Here is a 12,335-nt window from a genome sequence, read left to right as displayed (position 1 = left end):
CTCCCAGTAAGCCAGTGAGTCATGACCCTCCTTGGGGCACACTGAGGCAGGGCAGGAATTTAGTTCAAGGGATATCAAGCAAGGGTTTAGATGGTGTTTGACCTAGTTTATGGCTGCTGAGGCATCGCAAGGAGCGTTGCTGCTCTGCCGTGGGGGACAGGCTCTGCAAGGCAGAGACCTGAGCAGGGATCAGCAGCTCCTTTCACAGCGATGTGGGCAGTTGTCGGGGGGGTTGGGGAGGGGAGGCTGGACCAGTTCTGAATCAGGGTCTTAAGAAGAAAAGGTTCCAAACTGTGCCTCAAAGTCTGTACTCCCTCTTCAATCCCTCTGCTGGCCAGGGTGAAGGAGGATGGAAACAGATGCAGCCTGGTCCAAGCCAGCCACCACCTCTCCTGGCAAAGCATTCCTCACACACCAGAGCTCACCAGTGGAGCCTTCTCCATACGGCTCAACCCCAAGGAACATAAACCTTCAAGGACTGTAAGAAGTTTTACCTCCAGTATCTCACACACAAGCTCAATGTATTCACACCTCGGCACTGCTGTCTGATAAAGAGGAAGAGGCCAGATTTAACCCACCCACATCTGCCACCTCCCAGATGAGCTTTAAGGTCCCTTCCAACCCAAACCATTCTATGATTCTATGACTGGGAACTTCTCAGCACAGAAGCACAGGCTGCCTAGACGGGTATAAATGTTAAGTTATAAAATGCTGAAGGATTGCACACAAATCTCTCTGCCTCAAAATGTGAGTGTCCCCAAGGGCTGTGTACTCCCAACATTTCTTTCAAGCAAATCTTTTATGGACTCTGAGAATGGAAAAGCTAAATGCAAGGAAAGGTGAATCTCTCCTGTCCAGTCCCCCCTGTCCCGGGGTTAAAGGCAGGACCTTGCATATATCCCTAAAGACCTTGGATACCACTTCCCCACAAGTTCTCCTCACTGCCCTCTGTCACACAGCTTTGTCTCAGAGTGCAGCAATGGCAGTTGTGAGTGAATCCTCCCTCCCCTTCGGTGTTCACTTGGCAAAGTGACTCTGCTGTAGAGCACTTTGTGTTGGTCTGTCTCTGAGATCCGTATTGACAGGGTTAGGGAAAAGAGGCACCTAAGAAAATCTGGCTCTACCACCACCTCTGCCACCTCTTCAGTCTTCACCATGGAACCATCCTAAAAAAGATGAAATCATTTCCAGCAGCAGCTAGGGTGAAAAGCAGACAGCAAGCCTCCACCTGTGCAGAGCCCATGCCGTGAGAGGCACCAGCACTCACAAGGCTCTGTCAACACTGCTGGTGACAGTCCATGGCTGAACTGAAAGGGAAGAATCCTCCCTGAGCCAGCAAGTCACTGAAGGTGCAAAAATAACCTGGTGAGGAAGCAGGGACAACAGCTGGTGATGCTAACTAAGACAAAAGGACACAAAATGCCTTTGTCTGCACTGCACACAGATGACCATGTTATCTGCACCTACTTTATCTGTAGTCTATTATATGTCCACACTATCTGCAATGTTTTATCCAGCAACAGCAAACACAGCAGTTTTCAGCCTGAAATTCCTGGAGTGGGGGTGAGCATAAGAACAGCCTCCAGTGCTGTGCAGGAAACAAACTGAAATGGGAACTATAATTGGTACCAGAAGGTACCTGCCCTTTCAGGTTCCTCATGAGGGGGTCGCAGAAGCAATCACTAGGCTTTCCAAACGAGAGGCCTAGCAGCAAATTCACCTGGCAGCTTCCAGATGTGCAGTGGTGGCTGCAAGCTGTACCATGCACAGCATCCCGGCTGGAAATGCTGCTCAGTACCCCAGTGAAACCTCATTACTGCCAATTCCCGGGCTCACCAAGGTACACACCTGCCAAAAGCCACAAGGTGTAGATGTTTAGAAGACATCGCCTTTGGAATAATCTGCATGAGAATCAGACCCAGCTCCATCGCCCAAGCTACCTGGTCAGGTTTCCAAGGCTCCAGTGTCCAGCCTAGAGAGGCAAGTCCAAGCTTTCTCCCCCCAGCACCTCAGTTGCCAGCTCACATGCACAGAGAAGATGAGAAGGGTCCACTGGAGTGAACTGTGTTCGGCATGTTTCTCTTCCAGGTTATGCTGCAGGGAATTGCCTCAGGCTCAAAAGAATATTTACAGTCCAGTGAACTTCAAACCTTCACCCCTGAGCCAAGATCTTTGAGGAGACCTGTGGAGAAGGACAGAACAAAAGAGGTATTTCATCAGCACTAAGAAACACAAACACTAGTGTGAAACAAGGAATTCTGAAAGCGTGAGGAGTGCAGCTGCATATAGCACATGCACGTGCTGGCTGGATTGCTGACTTTGTGACCATCTCTGCAGGCACCTATAAAACTGTCCTTCCTTCTTCCAGCCAAGTACCTGTGACAGCAACGGCCCATTTGCCACAGTGACTGTGAAAACCTTCTCATGCATTCTAGGTTACCAAAGGCAAACTTCCAAAGCCAGCTCTTCTGGTCACCAAGAACAAAGTTTATTACATTTGTAGAAACCCTGTGTGTGTGAAAGAAGACTGAACTCAGCCAATAGGCTGAACGATTCGTGGCCAGGAAGCTGTTTCTGAGAACATGCTGCTTACCCACCTTAAGAATATCAGCAGCTTCTTTTATGAGGGAGCTTTGCCAGCAGGACGGACCAGCCCCAAAGGATGGACCTCGGGGTGTAGGCAGGTTACAGTGCTCTGTGCCACAGGCAGGGTGCTCCTCCAAGCTGCCTGTGCTCCCTCTGCCAGCACCTGAGCACCCAGGGAGAGGAGAGAAAAGCCTCTGGCTGGTGAAGTGAGGTGAGGAGTAGAGATGAGGGTTGGGAAGGTGGGAGCAGGGTTGAGACCTAGGCAGGAGCGGGGAGGAGGAGATGAACAACAACTAAACTGATCAGCACCAGGGCAGAGGGGAACCCAGTGAAACCCAGGGACAGAGAGAAACTCTGAGGATGTGGTAGGTGCTGATACAGCCATGAAAATACACCTGTGGAACCTCCACCACGTCCCGAGCACTGGCTATACCCACCACTTCACAGCAAATCCCACAGCAGAGCGGGTGACAGCATCTATCCTATGAAGACTTTTCTACTGGCAGAACAGTCAGCACAACTGTGTTGGAGCAAACAGGGACAATCTTCCTCAGGCAAAGCCATACTATCGACCCCCACAATATGACCTCTAATTATTTTATTGGTGCAAGCATGGTAATAACTTACTCAAAACCACATCAGATAAAGCAACTGGGTCCCTGCCATCCAGAGAACCAACAGAACCTGCCGAAGACCTGCACGGAGGAGAGTGTGCAGGCCAGAAGTTTTTGAACATTTAAGGATACAAACCATGCATCCTTAAAAAACATGTTTAGTTAAACAAATCTTTCTGCTAGCAGTTAGCAGTGAGATGAATGAGTGGTGTAAGGATAATGTGATTAGCAATAGTGGCACATGACAGATGCTAATGAACAGAGCAGTTCAAGATACAGTCAATGAGCAGCTCCCCATGACCCGGCTTCGGTGAGTGCTTGAGCCCAGAACCCCCGTGTGCTGGGCTGCACCCCCAGAGCGTGAGCTCTGGGGTCGAGGGAGGGAATTCTCCCCCTCTGCTGCGCTCTGGGGAGACCCCCCCTGCAGTCCTGATCCAGCTCTGGGGCAACAACACAAGAGGGACGTGGAGCTGTTGGAGCGAGTCCAGCTGATTCTCCAGAGGTGCCATCCCGGGCTCGGCAGCGCCAGAGCCGCAGGAGCTCACGATACTCCACGGTGCTCAGGAGGAGAGCGGAGAGCGCAGCAGGTCCCTGCTACAGCTCGTCTGCAGTCGCGACAGCAGCGACAGAGGTAACGGAGCCAGAAGAGTCTAATGAACAGGCGGCTGCGCGGAGCCGAGGGCTGGGAGCCGAGACCGCGTCCCCCCGCACAGGCAGAGCCGGGCCCTCCCGGGCGGGCGCACCCGCTCCGGCCGCAGGACCCGCCGCTTCTCCAGAGCCTCCCGGCCGCAGCCACCCCTGGGTCCCTCCCCGCGGGGCTCCAGCATCGCGGGAACGGCACAGCGCGCCGCACTATCGGCCCCGCCGCTCCTCGGCCCCAGCACGATCGTTCCGCCGATCACGGGGCGTGTGTTGGGGCGGCACAAGGGGCGCTGTGAGCGGCGGCGCCATGATCTGCCTGGTGCTGGGCCTGTTCGCCGGCCTCTTCCACAGCGGTACGGGACGGGACCGGGACCGGGGGCCCGCGTTGGCCGCCTTCCCCCCGTGATACCTCGCCTTGTCCTTGCAGGCTGCGGCAGGATCAACGAACGCACCTTCGTGGCCATCAAACCGGATGGGGTGCAGCGGCACCTGGTCGGGGAGATCATCCGGCGGTTCGAGCAGAAGGGGCTGCAGCTGGTGGGGATGAAGCTCCTGCAGGTGAGGGGCCCGGCTCGCGGCCCGAGGAGCCCAGGACAAGCCCCGTGCGGCTCTGCCGGGGGCATTCGGGCACCGGGTCCTCACGAGTCAGTGGGACTTTGGCACCCAGGGGCTTAAACCGCTCCTGGAGAGGGACTCTTCATCAGGGACTGTAGCGATAGGACAAGGGGTGATGGGTTCAAACTGAAACAGGGGAAGTTCAGGTTCGATATAAGGAAGAAGTTCTTCCCTGTGAGGGTACTGAGGCGCTGGCACAGGGTGCCCAGAGAAGCTGTGGCTGCCCCATCCCTGGCAGTGTTCAAGGCCAGGTTGGACACAGGGGCTTGGGGCAACCTGCTCTAGTGGAAGGTGTCCCTGCCCATCGCAGGGGGTTGGAACTGGAGGAGCTTTAAGGTCCCTTCCAACACAAACCTCTATGATTCTATGCCAGCCATGGGGTGAAACCCTGTCCCTGGGGGTGTCCATGCCCCAGGGCTCTCATGCATGGCTGCTGTAAGCTGCTCCTCTGACCACAAAGCTTCTTCCCTCTGTATGTCAGGCTTCAGCAAAGTGAAGCTGTTTTGCTCCTGAAAGTGTATCTGTGCAGGAGCTTAAGCGCAACAGGCACTGTCCAGCTTCTACGTGTCTTAGGTGTAACCTTGCCCAAGTCCCCACCTGCTCCTCAGACTAAGCTTTGTGCTCTTTGCGCTCAGGCCTCGGAGGAGCTGCTGAAGGAGCACTACATAGCCCATCGTGACCGACCCTTCTATCCCCGGGTGGTGAAGTACATGAGCTCCGGGCCCATGGTAGCCATGGTGAGTGCTGGCCAGGTTCTCCAGAACCAAGGAACAGAAAGTAAGTGCAATATGTAGGCAGCACTGCTGTGTGGTGTGATGGAAACAAGGTGGCTTGTCTCTTCAGGAGCTGCGCTGAACTGCAGGGATGTTTTCTGTAGTAAATTGGGCCTGTGCGAACCTTGTGAAGTCCAACCAGGCCAAGTGCAAGGTCCTGCCCCTGGGTTGGGGCAGTCTGCAGCACAAACACAGGCTGGGGGAGACTGGATTGAGAGCAGCCCCGAGGAGGACTTGCGGGTGTTGGTCAATGAGCAGCTGCTCCCCATGACCCATGAGGTGAATGTGAGTGGTGTAAGGATAATGTAATTAGCAAGTGTCACATGACAGATGCTAATGAACAGAGCAGTTCAAGATACAGTCAATGAGGAGCTCCCCATGACCCGGCTTCAGTGAGCGCTTGAGCCCAGAACCCCCCATGTGCTGGGCTGCACCCCCAGAGCGTGAGCAGCAGGTCGAGGGAGGGGATTCTCCCCCTCTGCTGCGCTCTGGGGAGACCCCCCCTGCAGTCCTGATCCAGCTCTGGAGCAACAACAAAAGAGGGACATGGAGCTGTTGGAGCGAGTCCAGAGGAGGCCACGGAGATGCTGCGAGGGCTGGAGCAGCTCTGCTCTGGAGCCAGGCTGAGAGAGCTGGGCTTGTTTAGCCTGGAGAAGAGAAGGCTCCTTAATGGGAGTCCTTAGAGCAGCTTCCAGTGCCTAAAGGGGCTGCAAGAAACCTGGAGAGGGGCTTTGGACAAAGGCCTGTAGGGACAGGACAAGGGGGAATGGCTTTAACCTGACAGAGGGGAGGCTGAGATGAGCTCTTAGGCAGAAGCTCTTCCCTGTGAGGGTGCTGAGGCGCTGGCACAGGTTGCCCAGAGCAGCTGTGGCTGCCCCATCCCTGGCAGTGTTCAAGGCCAGGTTGGACACAGGGGCTTGGAGCAACCTGCTCTAGTGGAAGGTGTCCCTGCCCGTGGCAGGGGGTTGGAACTGGAGGAGCTTTAAGGTCCCTTCCAACCCAAACCAGTCTGGGATTCTGTGATAAATTAAATCTACAGAAAATTCTGATGATTTTCCAAAATCAACTTTCAAAGATTTTACAGGGACGCTTTCCTGTCTCTCACCCAGGTGGCTCTGATGGGGAATGTAGAGGACTGATGGTATGACCTCCTGGGGCAGTTGTTGAAGCTCATTCTTGTTTTCGTGTCACGTAGGTCTGGCAGGGCCTGGACGTGGTCAAGACCGTTCGCACAATGATTGGGGAGACTAACCCAGCTGATTCCAGGCCTGGCACCATCCGAGGAGACTTCTGCCTTGAAGTCAGCAAGTGAGAGCTTTGCCTTTTTGATCCCTCAGTATTCCAGGGCATCCTGTCTGGGCCTTCCTGCACGAGGCCTTCCTGAGCCATGCGAGTCTGCATCCTCAGAGCAGAGCTGCTCCCTTCTGTGCTCAGAGCAGAGCTGTCTCCCTCTGACAGCGTGCAGAGCAGCCCTGGCAGGAGGAACTGAGCTCTGCTTCCTGGGGCTGGCTTTCCAGAGCCTGGGTTTGTGCCTCTCCTGCCTCCTCAGGCCTTCCCTTTGGAAAGCAGGTGGGATTTGCTTGTCTTTTCCTGAGCATCTGAGTCTGTAACAAAAGCCAGGCTGGAGTTCTACATGTGCTGGGGCTCTTCACAGGTGAAGATCCACAAGTGGTGACCTGGGGTGGCTGCAGCCTGCCTTCTGGTAGACAGAGCTTGTATCAAATCCTCCTCGTTTAGGTTTCCATTCTGTGGTGTCTGATACCAAACCTGCTTCAACAGGGGGAAACCTGGAATGGGGGAAATCTGGAGGCAAAACTTCCTGAGAGAAACCCAAAGCAAACCCCAAATCAACAGCCATGGGCAGCTCCTCCAGTAGCAAATAAATGGCTCCTCATCATAGGAGGCATTCATAGGAACTCATCATAGGCCATCGTTGTGTCCTCCTAAGCCACACTGAGCATAATCATAGCCAGCCCCTGAGCTGGAGGGAGAAAGGCTCTGCAGTGGGAAAGAATGTTGTAGGATGTGAAGGAATCTTGTAGGATGTAACTGGCTCAATCAGTTTAATTAAATTGCTCAAGGTGAAATTGCTCCAAACTGCAGCTTCCCTCTCCCACCTTTCTCTGCTTAGTGCTGGCTGATCTCTTTTGCCTTCCCACCAGGAATGTGATCCATGGCAGCGACTCGGTTGAGAGCGCCCAGCAGGAGATCAACCTGTGGTTCCGGCCGGAGGAGCTGACCTGCTGGCAGGACACAGCCGAGCACTGGATCTATGAATGAGAAGTGCAAGCCAAGAGGTTACATCTTCCTGACCTGGCATGGAGCATTCCCATCCATGTCATCTCAGCTGCTTGGGCTGGCTGTGGATCCTGCTGTGGGAATTGCTGTGCTGTGTGTGGCTGGAGGGGTCATGGAAGCTGGTCTCTGGATGAAAGATCTGGTTCAGCTCCCTGCAAGAGTAGTTGTGTCTTTTTTTCCTCTCCTCTCTCTGCTGTAGTAAGCAGTAGTGTGGCTCTGTTTGCTGCAGCATCTTAAATCCCAAATAATTCAAGGTGATTCACTGAAGTGAAAACTGGGCCCATTCTGGTGCATTCCCTGTCCTGCCTGGTGCAGGAGAACACGTGCTCCTGCTGGGAGAGGTGCTCTGGTCACTACCAGGTGATGTGATTGGTGTAATTTTATCTGTAAGGCTTGTCACCAAAGGCTTTTAAAGAATTGGGCTGCTGTGGGATAAGGGGGCAGTGCCCCCTGGGGTAAGAACTTGTTCCAAGGCAAGGAATGAAGGACAGGACAAAAAGCTCTCAGTCTCCTTTGGTGGGAGCTCTGTGTGCCAGGGTTGGCATGAGTTCACCTGGCTTCAGCTGGAATTAGCGAGTCCATGGAAGTAAGAATCACCAGATGCTGTTAAACACAGTTTCTCTCTCTGGGGGTGCTGGAGCAGCTTCTCCTGGTCCACTCTGGTTCCCTGTGGGCCCCCACTGCTGGCTGCATGGCCCTGGTCTCGTGCCATCCCTCCGTGGTGCCCACTACACGCAAGTGAAGCAGCAGCGCTGTGCACACCACAGCCCTCGAGTGGAGGGACAGTGAGGTGGGGAAGGGTTTGTACCTTCAGGGCTCAGGAAGGACCAGGACTGCTCAGTCCTCTCCTGTGTGCAGTGCAGGCTGTGCAGCACCAAGCACTGGCACATCCTGAGGTCTCTGATGGCAGTTTCCCTGTGGAAGGGTTTCTGGAAGCGCCATTTGTAACCGGTTGGAGAACACCTTGCCCCTGCTGCGAGTCTCCTGGCACACCTCGCTGCTCCCGTCTGTGTCTCAGCTCCAGCACAGCCCCGCATGCGGCGTGGCGTCCCGCTGCGGAACAGGGGCAGGGTCCCCTGCGTGAGGGCCGGGGCGCTTTGCCTGTGCCCTACAAGCCCGTCCCTCTCCAGCTCTGTAGTCGCTGGACGAGCACAGGTCTCTGGGGGCAGTGAGCTCAGCCCAGCTCCCAGCTCTCCCCTCCCCGCAGGGTGCAGAGGGGACCGAGGGCTTCCCTCAGCTGCCCGGCGGCCACGGCCCGAGCTCTGCTGCCCCCAGGCCTCCTGCGGGCGGCAGCTCCCGGCGCTGCCCAGCCCGTCCCGCCGCAGCCGCCATCCTGCCGCCGCCGCGCGACGCTGCCTCAGGTGAGGGAGGCTCCTGCTCGCGGATTGGCCCGCGCTCGTCACGTGGGGGGTGGCCGGCAACGATCGGCTTCAGCGCGAGCGCAGCGCCCCCCAGCGGCGGTTGGTAGCGGTGGGAGCGTGAGCGGCCGCGGTACGCTCAGCCCCGCGGTACCGGCGCCTTCCCGTTCCCTTTCCCGTTCCCTTTCCCTTTCCTTTTCCCTTTTTCATTTCTTCTTTCCTTTCCCCTTTAATTTCCCCTTTCCCTTCTCCTTCCCCCTCGGGCCGGGGGGTAGTGGGGATACACCTTGCAGGGCCAGGAGTGTCCGAGGGAGCTGCGGCCGGAGCGGGGCGCAGGGTCCGGCGGTTCCTCCCGCAGCCGTTCGGAACGGAGCGGCGCGGGGTGCAGACGGAGCCCCGCAGCGGGCAGCGCGGCGGGAGCGCCGGGGCCAGCGCTGGCTCTGTCTTTACCACTTGCAGCGAGCGCAGCGACCAGCGCTTCCCGAGGGAACTTCAGCTTTATCGGACTTTTCCCACCCCGACGTGCTCCGTTATTCGCAGCCGGCCCGTGACATCGTCCCGGTGCGACTGGTGCCGGCTGGGGACACTCGGCATGGCCATGGCCGTGGCCAAGCCCCCAGGGTCGCGTTCACCACCCCGCACACCGCACCGAGCAGCAGCTTCGGGCGGAGCGGTAGGGACGGCGGGGACCAGCCGCGGGGCTCCCGCCGCGCCGGGGCAACCGTGCACATCGCCGTGCCGCTCTTCCAGCCCCATGACCGGCAGTATCCCGAGTTCTGCTACCTGGATCTTGTGGAGAGCTGTCGGGAGTTAGGAAAAGTTGGTACTTGGGGAGACAAGGTGAGTGTGCTCGTGGCTGCTGGAGTGCGTTTCAAAGCCGGGAGATGCATCACTGAGGTTTTCTTGGGTTTTCTTCCACTGTTTTTGTTGTCTCCCTTTCCATTACAAATATTTAAAAGTTAATATAATATTTTATATCAATTATTAACTGCTGTTATCTCAGCCTATAGGTTTTCCCTATTTTCCCCTATTCTCCTCCCCATCCCATCAGGAGATGCAGGCAGTGACTGGGTGGCTGCATGGTACTTAGCTGCCACCTGGGCTTAAACCACGACAGCATCCACAGGAGGGATGCTTCCCCAGGACATGGCTATGTCTTTCTGGGGACCCCGCTCTGCTACATGTGAATATTTCCATCTTAGTGCTTGACATCTCCTCCCAGGTGGCCGACGTAGTGCTGTCAGGAGCTGCCTGACAAGGCTGTTTGCCTGTTGAAAGGCATTTCTCAGGGTACGACAATGTGCAAACATCTGTAGCCACTTTAACTGTATTATGGGTGTTCTTCTCTGGAAAGAAAAGTCGACTGTATTCTGGTCATTTCTGCTGTTGCTCTTCAGGACTGTTTAGCAGTCGGTTGATGGTTCTTGCTGCTTGGTTTTGTATAGGCTGAGAGAGCGCCCACTCCCAGAACACTGTACTGAAGGTTGATGTGTCGGAGGTTCCACCTGGATGCTCTGGTTGTGATGGGTTTAATGCATGGGGCTGTGGAGGCAGTGTGATGGGATTGATTCTCATGCTTTTGTCTCTCATTTCTACAGAAGAAAGACCTGGCTGATCCCTTTAACATCAAAGAAAAGGAAAAGCAAGAAGTGGAGGCTCTGGCGAGGAAGTTTGAGGAAAAATATGTATGTTTTCGTTCTTTATCTTAAGTTACTCCTGAGAATGGGCAGTGCTGTTCAGATCTCAGCCAGTTAACGCTGCTCTGGTTCTGCTGCTGATCGGAGCACAAAAGATCCTGTTCCCTTTCCTGTGCTGGAGCCAGTGTCAGTGTCCTGTGCAGGGGCTCTCCAGTGGGAATTGGAAAAGAGGCTGAATACTGTTGGTCTTTTCTTGTTTAGGGTGGCAAGAGACGCAGGAAGGACCGGATTCAGTACTTGATTGACATGGGGTACAGATACGATGAGTCCGACTCCTTCATCGATAACTCCGAAGCGGTGAGGCCGGGGGCATCGGGAGGGTGGTTAAAGGTGCTGCTGGGGCTGAGCTGGCACCTGGGGGGAACCAGAGCAGGGAGTGAGCCAGGAGCGTGCCAGGGCTGGGAACAGGAGATCCCAAGGGAAGAGGAGATGCTGTGGGAAGCTCCCAGCAGGAGAATGCTGGTTACCAAGTGTGTGCACAGCCCGTCTGTTCTTGGGGAGCACAAATCCCACTTAGTTCTCCAAGCAGTTCAGCCTCAGAATGAAGTAACAAAGCTTAACAGCACCAATAGAGTGCTCTCCCTCATTTCCAGTACGATGAGTTTGTTCCAGCTTCTCTTGATAAAAAGTATGGAGGGTTTTACATCAACACGGGAATACTGGAATTTGAGCAAATGTCTGAATCTGAAGATGACTATGGTAAAGAGAAGTGTCCCCAGGTCAGCAAAGCAGTTTTCTCAGTTTGTTCTCTGTTAGAGCTTGCAGGGTTTGCTGCACGAATGGTGTGTTCACATTCAAGTAGGGAGACTTGTTTTGGTGTGGACAGAATAGGGATGATCAACACTTGAAATCCTATTCTGTTCTCGTATTGGATAGCAAAAGGAGGGATGTCTGGTGTGGATGGGACTTGGTTCCTAGAGTAGAGGTGACAGCAGCCCCCATCACTCTGAAAGTCACTTGGCATTATCACAGAATCATTAGGGTTGGAAGGGACCTCTGGAGATCATCCAGTCCAACCCCCTGCCAAGGCAGGGCCACCCAGAGCAGGTTACACAGAAACATGCCCGGGTGGGTTTGGAATGTCTCCAGAGAGAGAGAGTCCACCACCCCCCTGGGCAGCCTGTTCCAGTGCTCTGCCACCCTCAACAGAAAGAAGTTCTTCCTCACGTGCAGGTGAAACTTGTTGTGTTCTAGTTTATGGCCATTGCTCCTTGTCCTGCTGCTGGGCACCACTGAAAAGAGTCTGGCACCATCCTTCTGGCACCTGCCTTTGAGATACTGATCTGCATCGATGAGATTCCGTCTCAGCCTGCTCCTCTCTGTACTAACCAGTCCCAGCTCCCACAATCTCTCCTCGTAAGAGAGATGCTCCAGACCCCTGATCATCTTTGTGGCCCTGATGATACAGATGCCAAAATATCTTGGGAGGGTTCTTCTCTTGCATCTGCTGGAGCGAGCACTGATTCTGTGATGCTGAAGTGAGGCGGCTAAAAGGGGGAAGAGCACGAGCCTTTGGCATCCCTTTCCCGCTGGGATCATCTCTTGTGGAAAAGGTAGGTGCACTGAGCAGTGTTGAAGACCACAGTGCTGGCACACACAGTGACCATGTGTGGGATTTGGGTTCATGTATCCAGTGGGGAAGGACTGGTCTCCAATTCTTGGGCTCTGGGGTGCAGGGAGCATTGTAGGAGACACTTCGGTCATGACTTGGTTTTATCACCCTCTCCAGAAGTGTAAGTGGAAGATGGAGGG

At 54.9% G+C, this 12,335-nt stretch overlaps 2 protein-coding genes across 2 annotated transcripts; both read left to right on the top strand.

Annotated features, from left to right (window-relative positions):
• The first annotated feature begins 1,247 nt into the window (after positions 1-1,247).
• Positions 1,248-7,686, top strand: NME3 (NME/NM23 nucleoside diphosphate kinase 3). Its single transcript, XM_030482157.1, has 5 exons — positions 1,248-4,195; positions 4,270-4,400; positions 5,093-5,194; positions 6,426-6,538; positions 7,393-7,686. The coding sequence occupies exons 1-5, from the start codon at positions 4,150-4,152 to the stop codon at positions 7,508-7,510; spliced, it is 510 nt and encodes a 169-aa protein (XP_030338017.1). The 5' UTR covers positions 1,248-4,149; the 3' UTR covers positions 7,511-7,686.
• Positions 7,687-8,563: 877 nt separating this feature from the next.
• LOC115606409 (ubinuclein-2-like) lies at positions 8,564-12,335 on the top strand. Its single transcript, XM_030482252.1, has 7 exons — positions 8,564-8,608; positions 8,736-8,889; positions 9,180-9,451; positions 9,487-9,726; positions 10,485-10,571; positions 10,785-10,880; positions 11,992-12,335. Exons 1-7 carry the CDS (start codon positions 8,564-8,566, stop codon positions 12,052-12,054), a joined length of 957 nt encoding a protein of 318 aa, XP_030338112.1. The 3' UTR covers positions 12,055-12,335.

This window comes from Strigops habroptila, chromosome 4, assembly GCF_004027225.2.
Source record: "Strigops habroptila isolate Jane chromosome 4, bStrHab1.2.pri, whole genome shotgun sequence".
Taxonomy (NCBI): domain Eukaryota; kingdom Metazoa; phylum Chordata; class Aves; order Psittaciformes; family Psittacidae; genus Strigops; species Strigops habroptila.
The sequence above is the reverse complement of the archived record's forward strand: the minus strand, read 5'-3'. Positions and strand labels throughout refer to the sequence as shown.